Source organism: Crassostrea angulata, chromosome 1 (assembly GCF_025612915.1).
Source record: "Crassostrea angulata isolate pt1a10 chromosome 1, ASM2561291v2, whole genome shotgun sequence".
Classification (NCBI taxonomy): domain Eukaryota; kingdom Metazoa; phylum Mollusca; class Bivalvia; order Ostreida; family Ostreidae; genus Magallana; species Magallana angulata.
Window position 1 is genome coordinate 7304326 of NC_069111.1, and position 20346 is coordinate 7324671.

The window sequence follows — 20346 nt, forward strand, 5'->3', positions numbered from 1 at the left end:
CCCTCCACTTTTGTTTAGGGGGGGGATTGAAGCTATAGGTATACTACGTTACCAACCCCCCAAACCCCAACCACCTTGGATAAGGATTTCCATGATTTTGAAAAAAAAAATGGGTTTTTTGTCATGGTTTTTTTAGTTGAGTTCCCTCCCCCCCCCCCCCCCCCGACACACACACACACACACACACACACACAAACACAATTTCAAATAAAGATGCGACATGTCTGAAGCTAGAATAAAGTCAGAAATTATAATTAATTAGATATTGCATCACAAAAGCAGTGATAATAATCTTTTTTCTTGGCGATTGTGACACTGTTTCACTGTATCACATGGTCTCTACAGCATAAATGCTGATCTCAGCAAATGCTCTGATATTATCATCACAGACTCTACACACGCTTTACTGAATGTCGACGGTTCTACTGGGTTTTTTCAGGAAATGTATCAATAATAAGGAACTCATTAGTTTTGGTCAGACAACTTTATACTTGAACTTTAATGGGGAATAACGACCGCGCAGCCAGTAATTGGATTTGTCGATGGACGGCTTTCTTGATGGTCTGAACAGAGTTATTCCTGTCTGCGATTATTCCGGTAACATCAACGCAAAACATAAAATGCCCAAGGTGCTCCACCAATTCATTTAGAGCTCGGTCTGCCTCTGTAGAAAATGATGCTGGTAGACCGACCCAAAATATGAAAGTTTTATGTGGTTGATGGATCGTTGTTATACATTATAGATATATTGACGTCGAGAGGTACAAAAAATGCAATACACAGGGAACTATGAGGTTCAAGTGTACTATAAGCATACTCTAAATATCCACATGAAGTTAGCTAGAAATGTTAAGTTCGTATAATACCCATTTTATCATTTTACACCTGTTCAAAACTATTGAATGAGTATAATGAAAAATTAAAGAATTCTAACTGATACTTTTTCACTTAAATCACAGTATACAGATCGTAATATTGAAAAAATCTTATATTTTGTGAAGGACGGTAAATGTTGTGTTATGGCGATATGCGGCGATTAAAGTTTTATGTTCCTTTGTTTGATGGAGGTACCATTATTTGTCGTCACCGTAACAGTGGTTAAACATATCAATAGCCATGTCTGTGGACAGTGGTGGTAGTGATGCCTTAACTAGTGTGTGTGATAACATATATTGGTTGTGTTGATGTGTGGTTGTGATGTCAATATTCGTGTGTTTGTTTGGGATGTCAGTATTTATGTTTGTTATGAAGGTGTCAATATTTGTGTGTTGTGGCGATTTCAGTAGTCGTGTGTTAGGTTAATTAGGGCTTTTCGACTTTCGGTCGAAAAGACCTATTGTTTTTGTCTTTTTTTATTATTATTATTTTAAGACAAATTTCTGTCAGCGATTTTTTGAAAACTGGAAGAAATACTGATACAAGTATAAATTGGTCTTACAGCAAATGTATCAGTCTATGAAATACAAGGTTTTCAAGTTCCGGTTCCGGTACTTCCGGTTTTTACAAGGAAAATTGCAAAAATTGTTTGAAACTCAATTCTTTGTTTATTTTTTAATGTAGAGCATTCAAATTTTAGATTTACCTTTATCATAAATAGTTAAACAAAATTGTAAGCGTAGACAACTTTCTATCTCTTATAGTTTTTGAGATATTAAGTCCTAAACTTTAGAAAAGGGGGGATGAAAAAACAAAAAAATTCAAATGACCTTAAAAAATTTATTTGACACCTGAATATTATTATGATAGAAGTAATTAACATATTTTCCAAGTTTCATTGAATAGTATTGAGTACTTCCTGTTTTATGAGCCGATTAAAATTGTCTATGGGAGTTTCTATGTTAAATTGAATTCACGCGTGTAACGTTCTCTCAAACAGTTATCATGCAAATATTTTTATATTTAATATTTGCAATGAGGGACCTGATGCGCAGACCGGAAAAGGTCCTGGAAAAAAACGTCTGAAAAATAAGGGATCTGTCGGGGTCAGTATTCAAAACAGCCCTTTAGCTGTATCTTTTTTATTATTCATCCAATTTTCAAAATCGTTTCGGTTTATAGTTCAGAATAAAGAGAACAATTTAAAATTTATGGTCCGAGGGGCCACTTTTTGACTCCTTATAGGGGTTTGAAGGGCCTAAAGATCACAACTTGTTTAAATTTCAAATTTATTTCTCGGAAGAGTTATCTCGCTTTGCTCTAAAAATATATAGCACAAATACTCTTAGCATACCAAGTTTTGCGTCCAAGGAATGAATATTTACTTTGGAATGATTTTTTGAAAATATTCTTCTGAAAATTACAGGTGTAGCTATTTGCTAAATTCTGGAGTTATCTTTCTTTTCACACTGCAGTTCTAATAAATTCCTATCTAAGCAACTGGTTATACCAATTTGGAAATAGAATAGAGTTATTTTTTTTTGACACTTTAAATAAAAAAGGGAAACTGGGGCTGTCGAAAAGCCCTTACTTTTTGTTGAAGACAAAAAAAGTTCTAGTTGATAATAGAATTTGTAAAGCAAATTTTGAATGTGAACACTTCTTATTTTTGTTACCTTGTAAATTTAGGAAAATATTAGTTAAATGTAGACTTCTAATGATTACCTTCCTGTAGAAGTAAGAAATTGGAATGGGGTTCAAAGAAGTAAACGTTATTATAATAATTGGCAATGAATTTCATTGCATTAGAATGTAAGGCATTGTGCAACTTTTGTAGTTAGTTTTCAGCTACAGATACAGTTACGGTTCTTCTTCAAAAACTAAAAGTTTTGTAAAATTTTGGCTTCTAATAACTATACGACATTTAGAAAATTGTGTTTATTCAATACAAAGTTATAATCAAATTGTTTGCTTTGGTCAACCGATTTACTTTTTTTACCTTTACGGTGTACATGTATGTGACAGTGGTGTAAGTTTTGTGTGTGTGACAGTAGTGTCCATATTTGTGTGTGACAGTTGTGTCTATATTTGTGTGTGAAAGTTGAGTCCATATTTGTGTGTGACAGTAGTGTCGATATATGTGTGTGACATTTGTGTCTATTTTTCTGCATGTGACAGTAGTTTCTATACTTGTGTGTAAAAGTTGTGTCTATATTTGAGTGTGACAGTACTGTTGATATTTGTGTGTGACAAATGTGTGTGACAGTAATGTTTATATTTGTTTGTGACATATGTGTGTGACAATAATGTCAATATTTGTGTGTGACAGTAGTGTTTATTTTTGTGTGTGACAGTAGTGTCAATTTTTGATCGTGACAGCAGTGTTAATATTTGTGCGTGACAGTTGTGTCAATATTTGTGTGTGAAAGTGTCAGTATTTGTGTGTGACAGTAGTGTCAATATTTGTGTGTGACAAAAATGATTAGTTTTGTATGTGACAGAAGTGTCAATATTTGTTTGTGACATTAGGTCAATATTTGATATGACAGTAATGTCAATATATGTGTGTAACAGTAATTTTAATATTTGTGCGTGACGGTAGTGTCAATATGTGTGTGTGACATTGGTGTCAATATTTGTGTGTGACAGTAGTGTCAATATATGTTAGTGATAGTTCTGTCAGTACTTCGTGACAGTGATGTCAGTTTTCGTGTGTATGAAAGTTCTATCATTATGTGTATGTCACACTTTGCTTGTGACATGGTGTCATTGTGTGTGTATGTCACACTTTGTTTGTGACACTGGCGTCATTGTGTGTGTATGTCACACTTTGTTTGTGACATTGGTGTCATTGTGTGTGTGACATTGGTGTCATTGTGTGTGTGACATTGGTGTCAATGTGTGTGTGACATTGGTGTCATTGTGTGTGTATGTCACACTTTGTTTGTGACATTGGTGTCATTGTGTCTGTATGTCACACTTTGTTTGTGACATTGGTGTCATTGTGTGTGTATGTCACAATTTGTTTGTGACATTGGTATCATTATGTGTATGTCACACTTTGTTTGTGACATTGGTGTCAATGTGTGTGTGACATTGGTGTCATTGTGTGTGTGACATTGGTGTCAATGTGTGTGTGACATTGGTGTCATTGTGTGTGTATGTCACACTTTGTGTGTGACATTGGTGTCATTGTGTGTGTATGTCACACTTTGTTTGTGATATTGGTATCATTATGTGTATGTCACACTTTGTTTGTGACATCGGTGTCATTGTGTGTGTATGTCACACTTTGTTTGTGACAATGGTGTCATTGTGTGTGTATGTCACACTTTGTTTGTGACACTGGCGTCATTGTGTGTGTATGTCACACTTTGTTTGTGACATTGGTGTCATTGTGTGTGTGACATTTGTGTCATTGTGTATGTGACATTGGTGTCAATGTGTGTGTGACATTGGTGTCATTGTATGTGTGACATTGGTGTCATTGTGTGTGTATGTCACACTTTGTTTGTGACATTGGTGTCATTGTGTATGTATGTCACACTTTGTTTGTGACATCTGTGTCATTGTGTGTGTATGTCACAATTTGTTTGTGACATTGGTATCATTATGTGTATGTCACACTTTGTTTGTGACATTGGTGTAATTGTGTGTGTATGTCACACTTTGTTTGTGACATTGGTGTCATAGTGTGTGTATGTCACACTTTGTGTGTGACATTGGTGTCATTGTGTGTGTATGTCACACTTTGTTTGTGATATTGGTATCATTATGTGTATGTCACACTTTGTTTGTGACATCGGTGTCATTGTGTGTGTATGTCACACTTTGTTTGTGACATCTGTGTCATTGTGTGTATGTCACACTTTGTTTGTGACATTGGTGTCATTGTGTGTGTATGTCACACTTTGTTTGTGACATTGGTGTCATTGTGTGTGTATGTCACACTTTGTTTGTGACATTGGTGTCATTGTGTGTGTATGTCACACTTTGTTTGTGACATTGGTGTCATTGTGTGTGTATGTCACACTTTGTTTGTGACATTGGTATCATTGTGTGTGAATGTCACACTTTGTTTGTGACATTGGTGTCATTGTGTGTGTATTTCACACTTTGTTTGTGACATTGGTGTCATTGTGTGTGTATGTCACACTTTGTTTGTGACATTGGTGTCATTGTGTGTGTATGTCACACTTTGTTTGTGACACTGGCGTCATTGTGTGTGTATGTCACACTTTGTTTGTGACAGTGGTGTCATTGTGTGTGTATGTCACACTTTGTTTGTGACAGTGGTGTCATTGTGTGTGTATGTCACACTTTGTTTGTGACAGTGGTGTCATAATGTGTATGTCATACTTTGTGTGTGACATTGGTGTCATTGTGTGTGTATGTCACACTTTGTGTGTCATTGGTGTCATTGTGTGTGTGACATTGGTGTCATTGTGTGTGTGACAGTGTGTCATTGTTGATGTGTGTGATTGTGGTGCTTGTACTTCTGTGTGAGGTGTTGATTTGCAAGTGTATGGTATTGTCGAGTTCCTGTCTAGTCTTGGATATTCTAATCTCCTCGCGCAATTTGTTGCATGAGGGATTTATCATTGCTTAATTTGTGCATGTCAGTGACTTGGTTTTTGTTTTTGTTTTTTTTTTTTGGGGGGGGGGGGTTGGGGGGGGGTGTTTGTTTTGGGGGGGGGGGTGTTGTTGTTGTTGTTTTTTTATTTGAGGTGTCTTGTTAGAAAGTGTAAGTGTTATTTGTTGTAGTAGTAATTTTTTTTTTTTGAAAAACATGGCAATTTTCATTATTACATTTGCTTCTTCTTTCGCAACTTTATTAGTCAAAAGTGTCATTCCCTTTGTTATTGGAAAGGTATTTCCTGGAATGTGTAAGAAGTGAAATTGAAATAGATAAAAGGGAAACTATTCAAGATAACTTCATTAACTTATTATCATTTTTCACTCGGAAAAATTACAGGAACGAAAACTTATATCTTGAATGTTGACATCTTTTCTCCATTCGGTTGTCACTTAAACCTTCTTGCACAATTTTTCAACGATATCATCGTCTATTACAATACACAATCCCCGTAGACATCACATTTTTGAGCCGTGTATTTAAACGTGATGAAGGGGCTTTTTAATTGAAAAATCTGGAAAATTGTTCATACTTTTAAATGAACAAGGTTTAAAATCCGGGGTATTTTCAAATATCGAGTAATTATGCAAAAATGTGAAATTTTTTTTAACTTAATACGAAGTCTCGTGATCAAGTTACGATAGTATTGGATGAAAATGTATTAAATTCCATGTGGCACTAGTTAAAAATTTAGTATAGCGTTTATATAAATTCCATGTGTCACTAATAGAAGTACACTCTAAGTAATATATACTTTCCAATGTTATTACGTTTGTTTATGGCAACTCTGTCTAAGGACTAAGGAACAAATTATGCATGGTGTGTGCAACGTAATCACTTTAAATTCAGCTCATAATAAATCATTTTACTTATCCTTAGAAACAGCGATGTGTATCAGTTTGACAGATTAATACGAGGGTCAATCAAAAAATACGAAGACAATGTGGCTGTCTATCATATATTTTTCATGAAAGTCATACTTAACAGATTAATCCGTGCACCAACACTTATGTTATAGATATGCGAAGTTTTAGTCCATTTGATGAAACGGTATTTTTGTTACCCCTTTTTAAAAACAACATGTTTTGTCACCACGGCGCACGTTAACGTTCAAAACATGACGTCAAGATTAAACACGCACAGTTTATAGATAAACCCCATCTTTGTATCACGCTTAGTCTCTTGTGCCTATCTCCTTACAATTCAAAATGGCACTGAATCACTTAACATCTTATTTGCACACATTTGTTCGAGAATCATAAGTCAGTTCTTCACAGTTTTCATTTTCTAACCATGTATCTCTTAGTTTATAGTAAGGACAACCCTGAACGCCGGTTGACGTTACTTATTTTTTGTACCAAATATTTACAGATATTCTACTCTCTTTCGGACAGTTTGATATTCAAAATACCACCCCTACAAAATTTATTACAGTTAAACACAAACTTGCAAATAATTGTTGACTTATTTTTTGCACCATTGAGCATTTTCACAGCTTGTATCGTCCTTTTCCTGAGTTAAATCTGTTTTGTTAGTACTTCTCCTTGCGCCGTGACGTCCGGCGACGTCGATGTTTTTAGTCAATTCTAAAGAGAACTATCTGTCTTTAGTTACTAATATCTGTTCGAAAAAACAATATATCCCGTCATTATTTGGAACATAGAATACCATGACCTTACTAAATTTGAGGTTTCAATATTATTTGGTTTTAAGCCCGATTTATAGAGATATTACTTTCAACATTATATAGTTTATTGTTGACATAACACAAATTTTGACCGTGCGCCGTGACCTCATTTTTGCAGGATTAGATTCTTAATAATTCTTAGAAGTAAAGGAAGTTATGAACTTTTTTTTCTTGCAAATTGTTTGAAATTATTGTTAAATTATGTCTACCAAATTTAGTAATGATATGACGTTAAGTAACATAGCTATGACAAAAGTCTTCGTATTTTTTGATTGACCCTCGTAGTTATTTGTTAAATCATAAATTTTGTCAAATATATTAGTAAACGAATAAAAAGGATTATAGTATCACATCTTATATTATCTTGATAGAACACTATTAATATTATGAATTATAGACGTAGTTTTTTTTAGAATTGTATTTTGTTACCATATTACACTCTGCATCAAACCGAGGCACCCATATAGGACTTCCGGCTGATATTGGTGTCTCTGGCTGATACAGGGAGTTATATGGAAAAAAGTTGTGTATTATTTCTCTCTCTCTTTCTCTCTCTCTCTTTCTCTCTCTCTCTCTGCGGGGGAGGGGGGGTCTGTGTTAACACGTGACTGACTGACTCCGCCTAGCTACCTGTACGTTCGCTCGAGGGGCGTTATTGGGAGAGAGAAAAATTGTGGCACTCGTGAGCTTCTGTAGCTATCGGATCGGAATAAAAGTTAAACAGGAGCTGGCTTTGTGCATTAGGCATTAGTGTGTGTACCGGAGAGGCATCGCTATGAAGTTCGATGATGTTTTACTTAAGTTGGGAGAATTCGGTCCTTACCAGAAGCGGCTGTATTTCCTATTGTGTATCCCGGCAATTAGTGTTGGCTGTTACATGTTAAATCTCGTCATTATTTTAGAAACTCCAAACCACAGGTAAGAATGTTTTGTATGATAAGATAAAGAGAAATATATAAAGAATCGATTTTGATAAAACCAACAAGTCAAAGTTTTTTTTAAATTGTATTTCGGTAGTTTTACGGAAAAATGAATGAATTTGATAATAGTAAACTTACTGGAAATTTTTTTTTCATGCTAAAAAAATTAAAATGGTCCAGTGTATTATCTTTTTTGATTTGTTTGAGATCTTTTTTGTTTTGTGGACCTTTAAATGTTGAACCAAAACCTATGCATGCATATGTGCATTGTGAACTTGACCTGGTAATTCCTGAGTAAATATGGGTTTACTCTTTTGATCATAACATACTGAAGTTGGCCCATGGCAGGATAAAACCTAGTTCGGCAGCACAATGAATTCTTCTACAGAAAAGATATCACTAGATAAATGTCCCCACCAATCTTTGGAACTGGTCATTGTTTGATGTCAAATCAACAGAATGACTTAATTATCTGATTAATTTCTTCAATGTGTATGTGCGAGTCGGTTAACAGATAGGGCTAATCACAAGCGCAAGACATTTAATTATCCTTTCTTTAGGTGAACTAACTTTATACGGTGCAGGGAACGGAATGCATGAATTTATTCTAATGTTCTTCACAGTCTTAAGTTCTTAGGTTCTTATTATTTATATGGATAAAAAGCTTGGTGTGTTCTGAGGCTCAATGTGAATATATTTAGCTGACCACATGATCGCCTACCAACCAAGAAGCCGCCGCCAGGTCATCGTATGACGTATATAAATCGCCATATACAAAAATGATTAATTCAGCAGAATTATATTAAGAGTGATTTATTGTTCAAGTCTAAATAAGTTCGAGGAGATAATAAAAATCGAATACTTATTCATTATTTAAATAAAATCGTTTGGCTTTGAATATTATTTTCTTTTGAAGACGAAAATGATATTTTAACATAAAAATTAATAATGGATATCAAATAAGCTGTTACATTCTTTATGATCAATCTCAGACCCTCTCTGAACTCATTTATTAGCCGCCCAAAGTCACAGCAAGTAAATATAATAGTATTTATAATCTTGAAGTGGTTTATTTTGTTTCAAATGGGTCATGACATTGTATTTGCGTCATTGTTTAAGACACTGGCATTGACAGTTAAAAATGTCTATATAAAATGTTCCTGTACTTGTGAATTGATAAGTTTTTGTAAAGGTCACACACATTCCATTGATTGGTCAAAAATTTGCTCTTTAACTATTTCAAATCCAAAGCGTAAAAAGAAATCCTTGATCTCGATGATAGAAAATAATAGGTGGAACAGGGAGAAGTAATGTCTTTATCTAAAGGGTGCGTAAATAAACCGTATATGCCACTATATCGCATACATGAACAGCACTATGCCTCTGTATACATTCATTGAAGGTATGATCATATGTTTCCTCATTAATTAACGCCAGGTGCAAGATCCCAGGTTATGACAATGATACATACGCGATCCAGTCGCCCTACCACGAGGCTCTCGTGAACCAGACGATTCCCCTTAACCCGAAGGACAGGCGACAGCCGTACGAGAAATGTCACTACTACCGGGAGTCAAACCAGACGGGAACGATGGAGCGGATCAAGTGCACCCAGTGGGTGTATGACCGCAGCATCGTGCGTGAAACGTTCACTACAAAGGTTAATATACATCTTATAGTGCATACATTTGCAAATCCTCATTAACTTGCAACTTGATCAGCAATACATTATAAACGACAGCATCAATCATTGTTACATGAGGTTATTATGCCGAAATATCTACGGGATTTTATTTTTGGTGGTTTTGGGGGGAATTTTTAAGTGGCTGAAGGCTTTATACCACGCAATCAATTTCTTTCAAAGAAAAGCGAAATACGCAGACAAATTATAATTGCATGTGGTAAGGAGAATCCTGTTTTTCATGTCTTAATTTAGTTGTTGTTGATTTTATTCTGTAGGAGGACTTGGTTTGTGATGATGCATCATGGACCTCCCACATCAAACTCATCTTTTACATCGGTGTATTGGTCGGGGATATCGGCTTCGGACTCATCGCCGACCTGTACGTCATACACATCCATTTTTAATCTATTCTCAGAGCAAAAACTATTGATTTGACTTATAACTAAAAGATAGCAACTCCCTTGATCATGCCTTCTGGTTTCTCTCTTTTCCTCAGCATTGGCAGACGTAAAACTTTAATGGCTGCCGTCCTGCTCTGGAATGTGTCTGGTTTCGCGCTCAGCTGGGCTCCAGAAACCATTAGCTTCATCATCTTGGAGTTCATTGTTGCTGCTGCCCAACATGGAGCCTTCATGGTGTGCAACGTTATGTGTGAGTAGCGCGTGTGTCTGTCTGTAAACACAGTTTACAAGCAGCAAGTTTTATCAATAAAGAGATATGAATGACTCATGGGTACACACGAATCCATACGGACCGATATTGTGTTACAATCGATCCTCACGTGTGTGTGTTTCGGTAGTAATAAAATGGCTATACAAATAATCTGTCACATCCTTAGAGGGGAAGGCATGATATGAAGTTTTACAACAGCAGATGGTGCATTGCCACAGAAAAACACGAAAGCAAAGCTCACCAATTACACAATGCTCTTAAACTATATACAACCACATGCAAATTAAATCCGATTGACGATAATGCTAATTTTTCACGCTGAAGCGGTTTTCAAACGCTAGCTATTAATATATGAATCACGTAAACTCTTAGTGACCCTTTTAGAGTAGTATACATGTGTTCTCTCTGCCCTGTCAACATGACATAACAAAGATGACGGGATAAAGGCAGCATTAATATGGTCATAAAATTAAAGTTATTGTTGCACTTAGTAACTACCATAAGAAGAAAAGCAAGTGGTACTACTTGTGCATACGGGTCTTAACCTGACTTTAAATATCTAATGTGAACCTAAAACGAACTAAAGAAACTCGACCTTTAAATTTAATAATTGACTTCTCTACTCTCATTATGAATTAGTTTCTGTGGTTCTTATTTCCATTTTAATTGCAAATAAAATTGTTTTTAGGCATTCATAACAACCCATTAAATGTAACACTTTTTTTTGGTCGAAATTTAACATACATGTATAACGAAATATAATTATCAATATTGAATAAATTTACGAAACAAAAATACTATACACATGTATTTCTTGTATAATTTATTTAAAATGTGCATGAATTGCTTGGAAATAAAAACGTGTACTACTCTGTGTGAATTTTGAAGCTCTGGAACTGGTGGGTCCCAACAAACGAGTTCTCTGTGGCACACTGATCCACGGCTTCTTCACACTTGGTCTGCTCTACCAGTCCGGGGCCGCTTATGTCCTCAAGCATTGGCAATGGATTGACCTGGCCATCGCTGTTCCACTCGTATTCTACATTGCCTACTACTGGTAAAGTCCTTTATATACCTCCATATTCATTTGAGTAAAAACAAAGCAAGCGTAAGTAACAAGTTGTTGCGATATGCCAGTTTATCCACTGATGATTAATAACCATGGTTTTAATCCTTTCTGTGGTTTTTTGTTTTAATACAAATTGATTTTAACGAAATTTTTTTTAGAAATAATAATGTTAAGTATTTAATCTGATCTCTGCTCTATTTCTTAGTCCTTTTAACCCACTCTTTTCCGCTGAGGGAATGTAACCATTGGTGTTCTCTCGTGTTTTTTTTTTTCACCTTAACCGTTTATATATCAACAATTTATTTGATTTTTTGTTTTAGCTTTTGGTTTCGATATTTTGTCACGAATTACAAATTGTTTACCTGTTTGTGGTATGCGCGTTCGCAAACACTACACCAATGTATGTGTGCATAGATACGTTGCACTGTAAAACAGGTTCTCTTGCATTCAATTGTATTGTGCTTTATTTCAGTTTGGATAATTCAATTAATGGATACGTTTTTAATTTAGGTGTATTCATCAAAATGTTATTACTATTTTTTTATATTCTTTCACACTTTAAATAAAATTTATTTAAGAAATCTTATTTCTTTCCTTACCCAGGTGTATTCAGGAGAAGCGTGATATTTGTTTCTGATAATAAATAAAATCACTGATGTTCACCACACTAAGACGAGGGAGAGGGTAAACCTAGAGACCAGGAAACTGGTGCGTGACGACTTCCGGTGTGTTCTCTAGCTCTGGTTTGGTTGTGTTTTGAACGTTTTACATCATCAGTATATCCATACAACAATTGTCTTGACTTTGTTAATCATGCATTTATATTTTTCACTTTATTTCAGACTATATTCATTATTGCTGAATCCGAATATTTTCAGTAATCTAATTTTTTTAACATCATGATTAGTACACATACAATAACACTACTGCTAAAATTTTTCGGAATTAAAAAAATTATCGGAATAATTGCAAAGCTGAACTTTTAAACAGGAACCCATTGATCACACTGACATTATCTTAGCACATCATTCAGACATCGACGTGTGACATTGTGAAAAAAAATGAAATTATTAATAAGAGTCATTTTATCGGAGAAACACTAACAGCATCGACATACAGGCTTGCCAATATTGAGTGTGATCATCCGAAACTAATCCGTCTTTGTACATGTACAGTGTATGTAAACCCACTAACTAGATAAATTCTTTTCAGTTGACTAAACTTCAATATCTTTTTTCTTTCAGATGATCACAGTACTATAAATGATCATAGACTTAATTTTCTCTCTAATATTTCATCAGTTCGTGTGATTTTTAACATGTGGGTGAAAACTTTTGAACAGGTTGATTCCCGAGTCGCCCCGTTGGTTGATGAGCAAGGGGCGCTACGATGAGGCAGAAAAGATTATTCAAAAGGCGGGAAAGGTCAACAAAGTGCAATTGCCGGAAAAAATGATCAACCCTTCCTTGGTGGAACGGGAGGAGACCCAGATGAAACTATGGCACTTGTTCTCTACGAAGGAGATGTTCATCCGTACTACGATATTACTCTTCAACTGGTATGCTTTTGTTTACATATAGTGCAGAAATAGGTCCTGATGCTTGGAATTAATTAACACAGTAACACGTATATCAGATCCAATCCATCATGAATTACATAGTTATGCTATGGAAACACGTGAACGGCATTCAGAAACAGATGGACATTGATAAGGAGTAACTTGATGATAAAAACGATTGACAAATGTGGCGCTGTGTAAAATACTTGAGTGAAAATCTCTGAAACTCATTGCAAGAATGTTCTCTTAATAGATCATTTAGGTAGTAATATTCTTGCCAAGGAAATTACTTTTATTCCGATACTTTTGTTTATTTCATTAAAATTCACAAGCAAAGTTGCTGCTTTTCACTTCCGTTGCATCTTTATTAGGCGAAAATTTATTAAACTAAATATCTTAATTTTAAAGAAAATTTTACTGATGATGTGAATTCTACGGCGAACCGTACGCGCATAATCTATGCGTATGTAACAATTCGTGGTGCTACCCGTTGCCAAGTGTGTTGCTAAAGCTGAGGATAATAGAATGGATAATAAACTACGTCTGAACCAATCAGATTTCAGTATTTATCATGAAAGTATTATAATAATATATGAATGAATTAGTATTATCTCTTGAATGTTGGATAATTCTATTCACTGGATGTGTTGGTAGGATAGCCGTGGCGCTGATGTACTTTGGCGTTACAATGCATGCTGGGAATATCGGTGGAAACTTCTACTTCAACTTCTTCCTGAATGGAATCGTGGAGTTTCCCGCTATTTTGTTTGTGATCCTAACCATGGACAGGATCGGAAGGAAGCGCCTCCAGTGTATCGTCATGGTGTTCGGAGGAATTGCAACTTTGCTGACCATCTTCTCTATTCTATTTGGAGGGGATGGTAAGGAGTATATAATCATGCAAAGAACTATAAAAAGAAATTTATGATCATCATTAATTGCAACTTTGCGGATCATCTTCTCTATTCTGTTTGGAGGAGATATATAATTATGCAAAGAACTATAAAAAGGAATTTATAATCATTGTAAGTGTTTTAATACGGACATTTATTAGATCTAAAAAATTTTGTCTATCTTTTTTCTCTCTCGTTTCAGATTTTACTTGGCTAACAACCACTCTTTCACTGTTCGGAAAAGTGGGATCCACGGCGGCATTTTCTGTGATCTACGTCATGACTCTTGAGTTGTACCCAACAGTCCTTCGTAACGCTGCTCTCGGGGGAGGTTCTTGTATCGGCAGGGTGGGGAGTATGCTCGCACCCTATGTTGCGGCATCTGTATGTATTAAGTCTCACAATATGTTAAACTCAGGCAAGTAGCAGAGTTTTTTAAAGTGGAGGCCAGACTTACCCGAAATCTGGACCCGAAAATATCCTGAAACCTAATCCGTGGTAGAGGAGAAGTTCATATTACATAAAACTTCTATTTTAATGTCTTTTAAATTTAGGGGAGCGCCCACCCACCCCCCTTTCCGCCCCCTGCTGCTACTTGCCTGATATTATATGCTATTATTTTGTGGTCGAATATAGTTCTCAGGTGTTCTTGGTTTGTTTTACAAGGGTGCAATGATTGATGGCGATTTCTCTACCGCCCTCCCGCTAGTGATATTCGGATTCGTCTCGACCACGGCGGGACTCCTTGTTTTACTCGTGCCCGAGAGTCAACACCGGAAGTTACCGGAGAGTGTTCAGGACGGAATCAAGTTTTATGAGTGAGTAGTGTTTTATATCAATCTCAAAACTGACTGGCTAAGCTGTGCATTACTTTGTAGACTTGCTGGGTCAATTTTCGTTGGTTTGGTCAAGTTTTGATAACTATTGTATTGTATATTTCCATTGTGAATGATGTATCAAAGTTTGTTGATAGTTGCATGCTTTTTAAATACAAAATAATTTGATAAAAATATGTAATTAATATTCAAAACAAAGAATTTAGATTCAGTCTTTAGTGTATATGAATCACAATATGTATGTATAAGGGTATAAAATTTATTGAATTATGAATTAAGAGAGGAAGAAGTAAATTATGAATCAAAAGAGGAAGAGGTAATGTCTGTGAGTAAAACACCGAACCGTTTTTGATAATAACCTGCTTTTATAATATCTATAATCATCAGGTCAGGTTCCTTGCATGTTTATTATCTGTCAGTGCACGTGTACCAATGTCAGGTGTAGATAACCGTGAAGAAGGCCATTGCTGCACAAACATGCATCATTAGATTTATTGACATTCGTTGAATTTAGATTTCAATTTTAAATTTAATTTTCAGCTCACATGAGCTGTAGGGTCAGTTTGAGCGCGCATGGTCAAAATGAATCGTTAACTGATTACACTTTCATTATCTTATGTACATTGCGAATCACTGCCAATTTTTTCTTTCTTTCTTATACCATACCCAAATGATTCAAAGATATTGAAATAGTCAAAGCTGTGACTATAGTTAGAGTTTTATGCATGTGTTACAATAAAGTTTTAGAATTTAGAGAATTTTAAACTATCTATCAGGTGACCGAATTCGCCATGATACCTCTTGTAAATACCTTAGACTCCTTATTCGCACTAACGATTGAACTAAATTTATCTTAAAAGTAAAGTCTTTTCAGATTCTGCCTCTTTGAATCTTTGTTACCTGTTTACAAGAAGCTAATTCTGTAACTAGAACGACAAGCATGCCAGAGAAATATATCACAATAGACACAAAAGAGGACTTGTATTGGTCATTAAAACGTTTTTGACAACTGGACTAAATGTATCTTGCTGTCCTTTAATGTCTGAACATTTGATAATTATTCAAATAGACTATGATTTAAGATGCTTCGAACCTCAGCATCAACGTACTTTTTTTATCATAAAAATGTTATTCATTTTTCAAACGTTATACATGAAGTGAAATAAGAAGAAAAATGTTGAATGGTACCCATGCATTTTACGAAGTTATTGCCACTTTGACCACGATGAATATTCCTGATAACTTAAAGTTATCGAACATTGCTGAGGATCGGAGAACGTTAAGCGCATTATTGGTTCTTGGTTCACACAAACACCAACAGTTCAAGTCAATATACCACGGTTCTTCCAGTGGAAAAAAATGTGCAATAAATGTTGATATCCATGAATTTCTTTGAAACTGAATGCAATATGCACGCTAACAATATTACATTTTATGCTTTGCTTCATGTGGTATAAAATTTATATTTGTTATTACATGCACTAGATTCCAGCTTGTACAGGAACGTAATGTAATAGTATCCGCTTTCTTGATATAAGCGAGGCTGGGGTCCTACATTTTATTAAGATTTTTAGTTGAAAATTTTCTTTATTGGCGACAAAGGATTATCTAGAAAATTAAGCAATAAGACATATACGGGCCACTGTGGTAGAGAGTGTTTCAAAATGATAGATATTTTTTTCTTGATTTATAGGGCGGAAGAGGTCGAATCGAAACCACTAGACTGTAACGGAGAAGATAAATCGTTCCTCATGATGTCAAAGCTAGAGTGACAAGATGGCGAACTTTATGTAAAGAGAAATACACAAACACATGTTAACGTCATATACCAAAAACTAAGCCATCTTTTGTTACTAATAAATTTGTGAATTTCATGGATTAAGATTGAAACGTTTTAATTAAAATAGCGAGCTGTGTTGTTGTTATTAAGGTTTTATTACAGTCAACTGGTACGCACTGTCATGGCTTCACCGTGTCAGGATTTTCATATAATCCGAAACAAAACGAATAATCCCACTTGACCTAGTTTGGAGTATGCAACAATATGCAGCAGTCTGGTTATGAATGCTTTCATTAAAATTTTCATTTAATCTGTCATTTTAATTATTTTAAAATATCGGCAATTAATCCAGGACGAATTGTACTTTTAGATGAGTTCACTTGATTTGTTTGAAAAAGAATAAAGGATTAGTCAGTTCCATTCATCTGTAATATGATTCTCGTCTTCCCGATAAAGGCCATATATTTTGAACACCATAAGTTGTCAAAATTTATTGAATTTTTTTTTCATATCATAGTTCTAATGTTATGGGGTTTTTGTAGATATATGAGTAGCAAAGAAATACTTATAGCTTAACAATTTTTTTGGCGGGGGGAGGGAGGGGGTGAAGGGGGATAACAAAATACTATAGTAGCAGCCCTGTGTTATTATTTGTTTAAAATATTCATTGTCATTCAGTATCAGTAGTAAATACTGCAAAGGCAATATAGAGCAGGTGTTGATTCGTTTAAAGCACATTCATAAATAGACCCAATAGCAGCGATTGTAAGTAGGGAAGGGCTGTAGATAAATAAAGATGAAATGTAAACGATGCCATACATGGTTTTTTTCTTCAAACAACGTAATCTAAAATTATAACTAAACTACTTCATTCAAAGCATTGTATGAAGGATTTACAAGACCTTTAGGAAGTCTTAGATAATAAAAATGTATTCAATGGGAAGCTTGGGGCATGGAAGCTTTAAATCTTACCGATTCATAGAGTTAACAAGGCATTGAATACACTTGAACAGAGTTTTATACAGATTCTTTATGCATAAAAAGTTCTGTGTAAAAAACGTAAAAAAATAAATTATTGTATTCTTTTATGGGAAGTTTGGCTGTGCAAATTACTTATCAACAAGCAATCCAAGTGCCATTTTAACTTATTTTCAAGTATAAATTAATATATTTAATACTGATTATTTAAGCAAAGCACGAAAAATCTCTGTAAAAATGTGCAATTAAAATTATGAAAGTTTCTTTACTCATGAATACGACTCGGCAATGTTTCATCTTTATAAAAGAAATGATTGATTGTCGTGAATTATGATAATTTGCAGGAAACTTACCTACTTTAAAATTTGCATTTCATTTTTACATTTTTAAGCCTGACGTCAATTTAGATTTCTTCCCGAAATAGCATAGTTATCTTTGCACTTTGGAATTATTATTTAAAAATCACCAACTAGAAAAAGGCAGTACGCTATGCCGACAACTTTTGACTTGGTTTCCCGTTTCCAAGAGTTCAATCTTTTTTTTTTTACAGCTACAGGTGTCCAAGTAGCGTAGTGAACATAACACTCGCTTCTCACCCCTGCAACCCGAGTTCGATCCCCGTGATCGTCAGTGATTGTATGTGATAGGGTATGGCGGTCGCCCGCTTGGTCACTTGGGTTCTCTCCGGGTACTCCGGCTTCTTCCCACACCAATTACCCATCGCGCTAACATCCGTGCCAACGAGAGATATTAATATAAGTTGTAGAACTTGTTTATCAATCGTTGTAAATCAAAGATCAGTTTTTTTCAGCTATATATGTCATATAAGACGATAAGATCAGATTGAAAATATAATTCATAGCTATCTGTAGATGAGATATACGTAAATCGTATTTATGATATATCTATAGGGAAATACGTGTCTCATATTTTGTCCAAGAAATTGCGTGCAGATCCAACAATAAAGGACCTATAACGAATAACCATTCAATTGACCTATAGGGGAGACAGATTTCCCGGGGGAAAAATACTTTTGAAAATAAAGTTTATTTGGTTATTTTCTATCGTACATATTTCAAAAATTTTCGAATTTGCATCATATTGCTCTTGCAATTTTATTATTAATCTTCACAAATGGCGAAAACAGCATTTGCTCAGTAAAATGGTATATTTCTGCATGGTTTTTGGCCTAGACATCCTTCAGGATCGGCCTGCTTCTAAAACGTCTAAGATATTTGATAGCTTTTGTTTTAAAAAGGAATAAATTGAGATATAAAAAAGACAAAAGTTTCGGAAACTGATTTCTATTATAAAGGTCTATATTAATGTAATGATTTTACTTCCGGATTGAAATGTATCCTGTGTTTAACCAATCATTTGCCTCCATTTTTGACCAATCAGTGATGATCAGTATACCCAATAGAAATGGTGCATGATTAGACCAATCAGTGAGAACTTGCAGGGTATATATACAGCCACCCTATCATTCTTAGTCAGTCTTCTGCCGGTGAACGACTCGAACGGTCTTCTGGTGAATCTCTTCGGTTAGAGTTCTACAGAACAGGGATTTGAGCTGTGTCGGAAAGCAACAGAATTGTTAGCTAGACCACTCAGTTCTTAACCTTGTTTCTGTAGCGTGTGTCTTGGTGACTTCATAGTGTCTTTGTGACTTAATAAGTGTCTTGGTGACTTTCAGCTGACCGGGTATTATATTTCTATAGTGATTTGATAGGTGGCTGTCGTTGACTGTGGTAGCAAACAGAATTGTTTGTTTAAATCCATAGTCTACAGCTAGTTGGTTATAGAGTGATTTTGTATTTTGATTCTTTGATTGTATTTCTAATCATATAGCCCAGATAGGCCCGAGGAAAATATTATACAAGTATACAATCCGGATTGATTTTAGGTAACCGGATTTGGTTTGGTTTGCTAGCATACATTGTTTATGTTCCGTAGCGTCGTCTGCTGACGAGAAATCGACAACGTAAGTGTTGCTTTTAATTCTTACTTGATTCTTAGGAAGGAAACCTAAGCGAACTCACGAATTATAAACTGATTATTTTATTTGTAACTTGAAAAACCGTTACAAATTTGGTGGCAGCGGTGTTTGTGAATCAAGTAAAATCTCTTGTTTTATTTTAATCGTAGTGATCGCCGTGAAATAGATATGAAGTAAATTTCAGTTTATTAGATGTTTTTATGCTAGTGAAGTTAAGAGGTTGTATAATTTGTTGAATAAAGTCCATGTAATTGTTTCACTTTTATCGACGATTGTTTATGACATTTTATTGTGGCATTATCTAAAACATGGCTATGACTAACATAGACGACATAGACAAAGAGATATCTTTTATTGAACAAAAACTTCAAGAGTTAAAAGATGAAAGTTTCAATATTCATAACGCTAGTGCTATAGATAAAGTTAACGCTGACACTCATGAGCCACAAACGAATAAAAAACCACGAGATTCGGGATTTGTGTCGGATTCTTCAGTTATAGACTATCACGGCGATGTAAAGCCTAAAACACGCCCTACTGCAAAAGTATCATGGCAAGATGAGTTAATGCCGGGTGCAAGGTCGCCTTATGACAAATACGACCAAGATCATTTTGCGTCAACCCCATTATCACAAAACGAACCAGAAAGTAACATTACACATCGCAGAAAATCTGGTCGGTTTAATGCAGTTGATGAAAATAAGAATACGAGAGACTTAGGAGATAAAAAGTCTCAGTCACATATCAAACCTGCAACA

At 35.1% G+C, this 20346-nt stretch overlaps 1 protein-coding gene across 1 annotated transcript; it reads left to right on the top strand.

Annotated features, from left to right (window-relative positions):
- Positions 1–7886: 7886 nt before the first annotated feature.
- Positions 7887–16752, top strand: LOC128155535 (organic cation transporter protein-like). Its single transcript, XM_052817301.1, has 10 exons — positions 7887–8117; positions 9557–9779; positions 10079–10182; positions 10300–10454; positions 11364–11532; positions 12887–13102; positions 13757–13983; positions 14198–14379; positions 14662–14813; positions 16525–16752. The coding sequence occupies exons 1-10, from the start codon at positions 7975–7977 to the stop codon at positions 16601–16603; spliced, it is 1650 nt and encodes a 549-aa protein (XP_052673261.1). The 5' UTR covers positions 7887–7974; the 3' UTR covers positions 16604–16752.
- The last annotated feature ends 3594 nt before the right edge of the window (positions 16753–20346 follow it).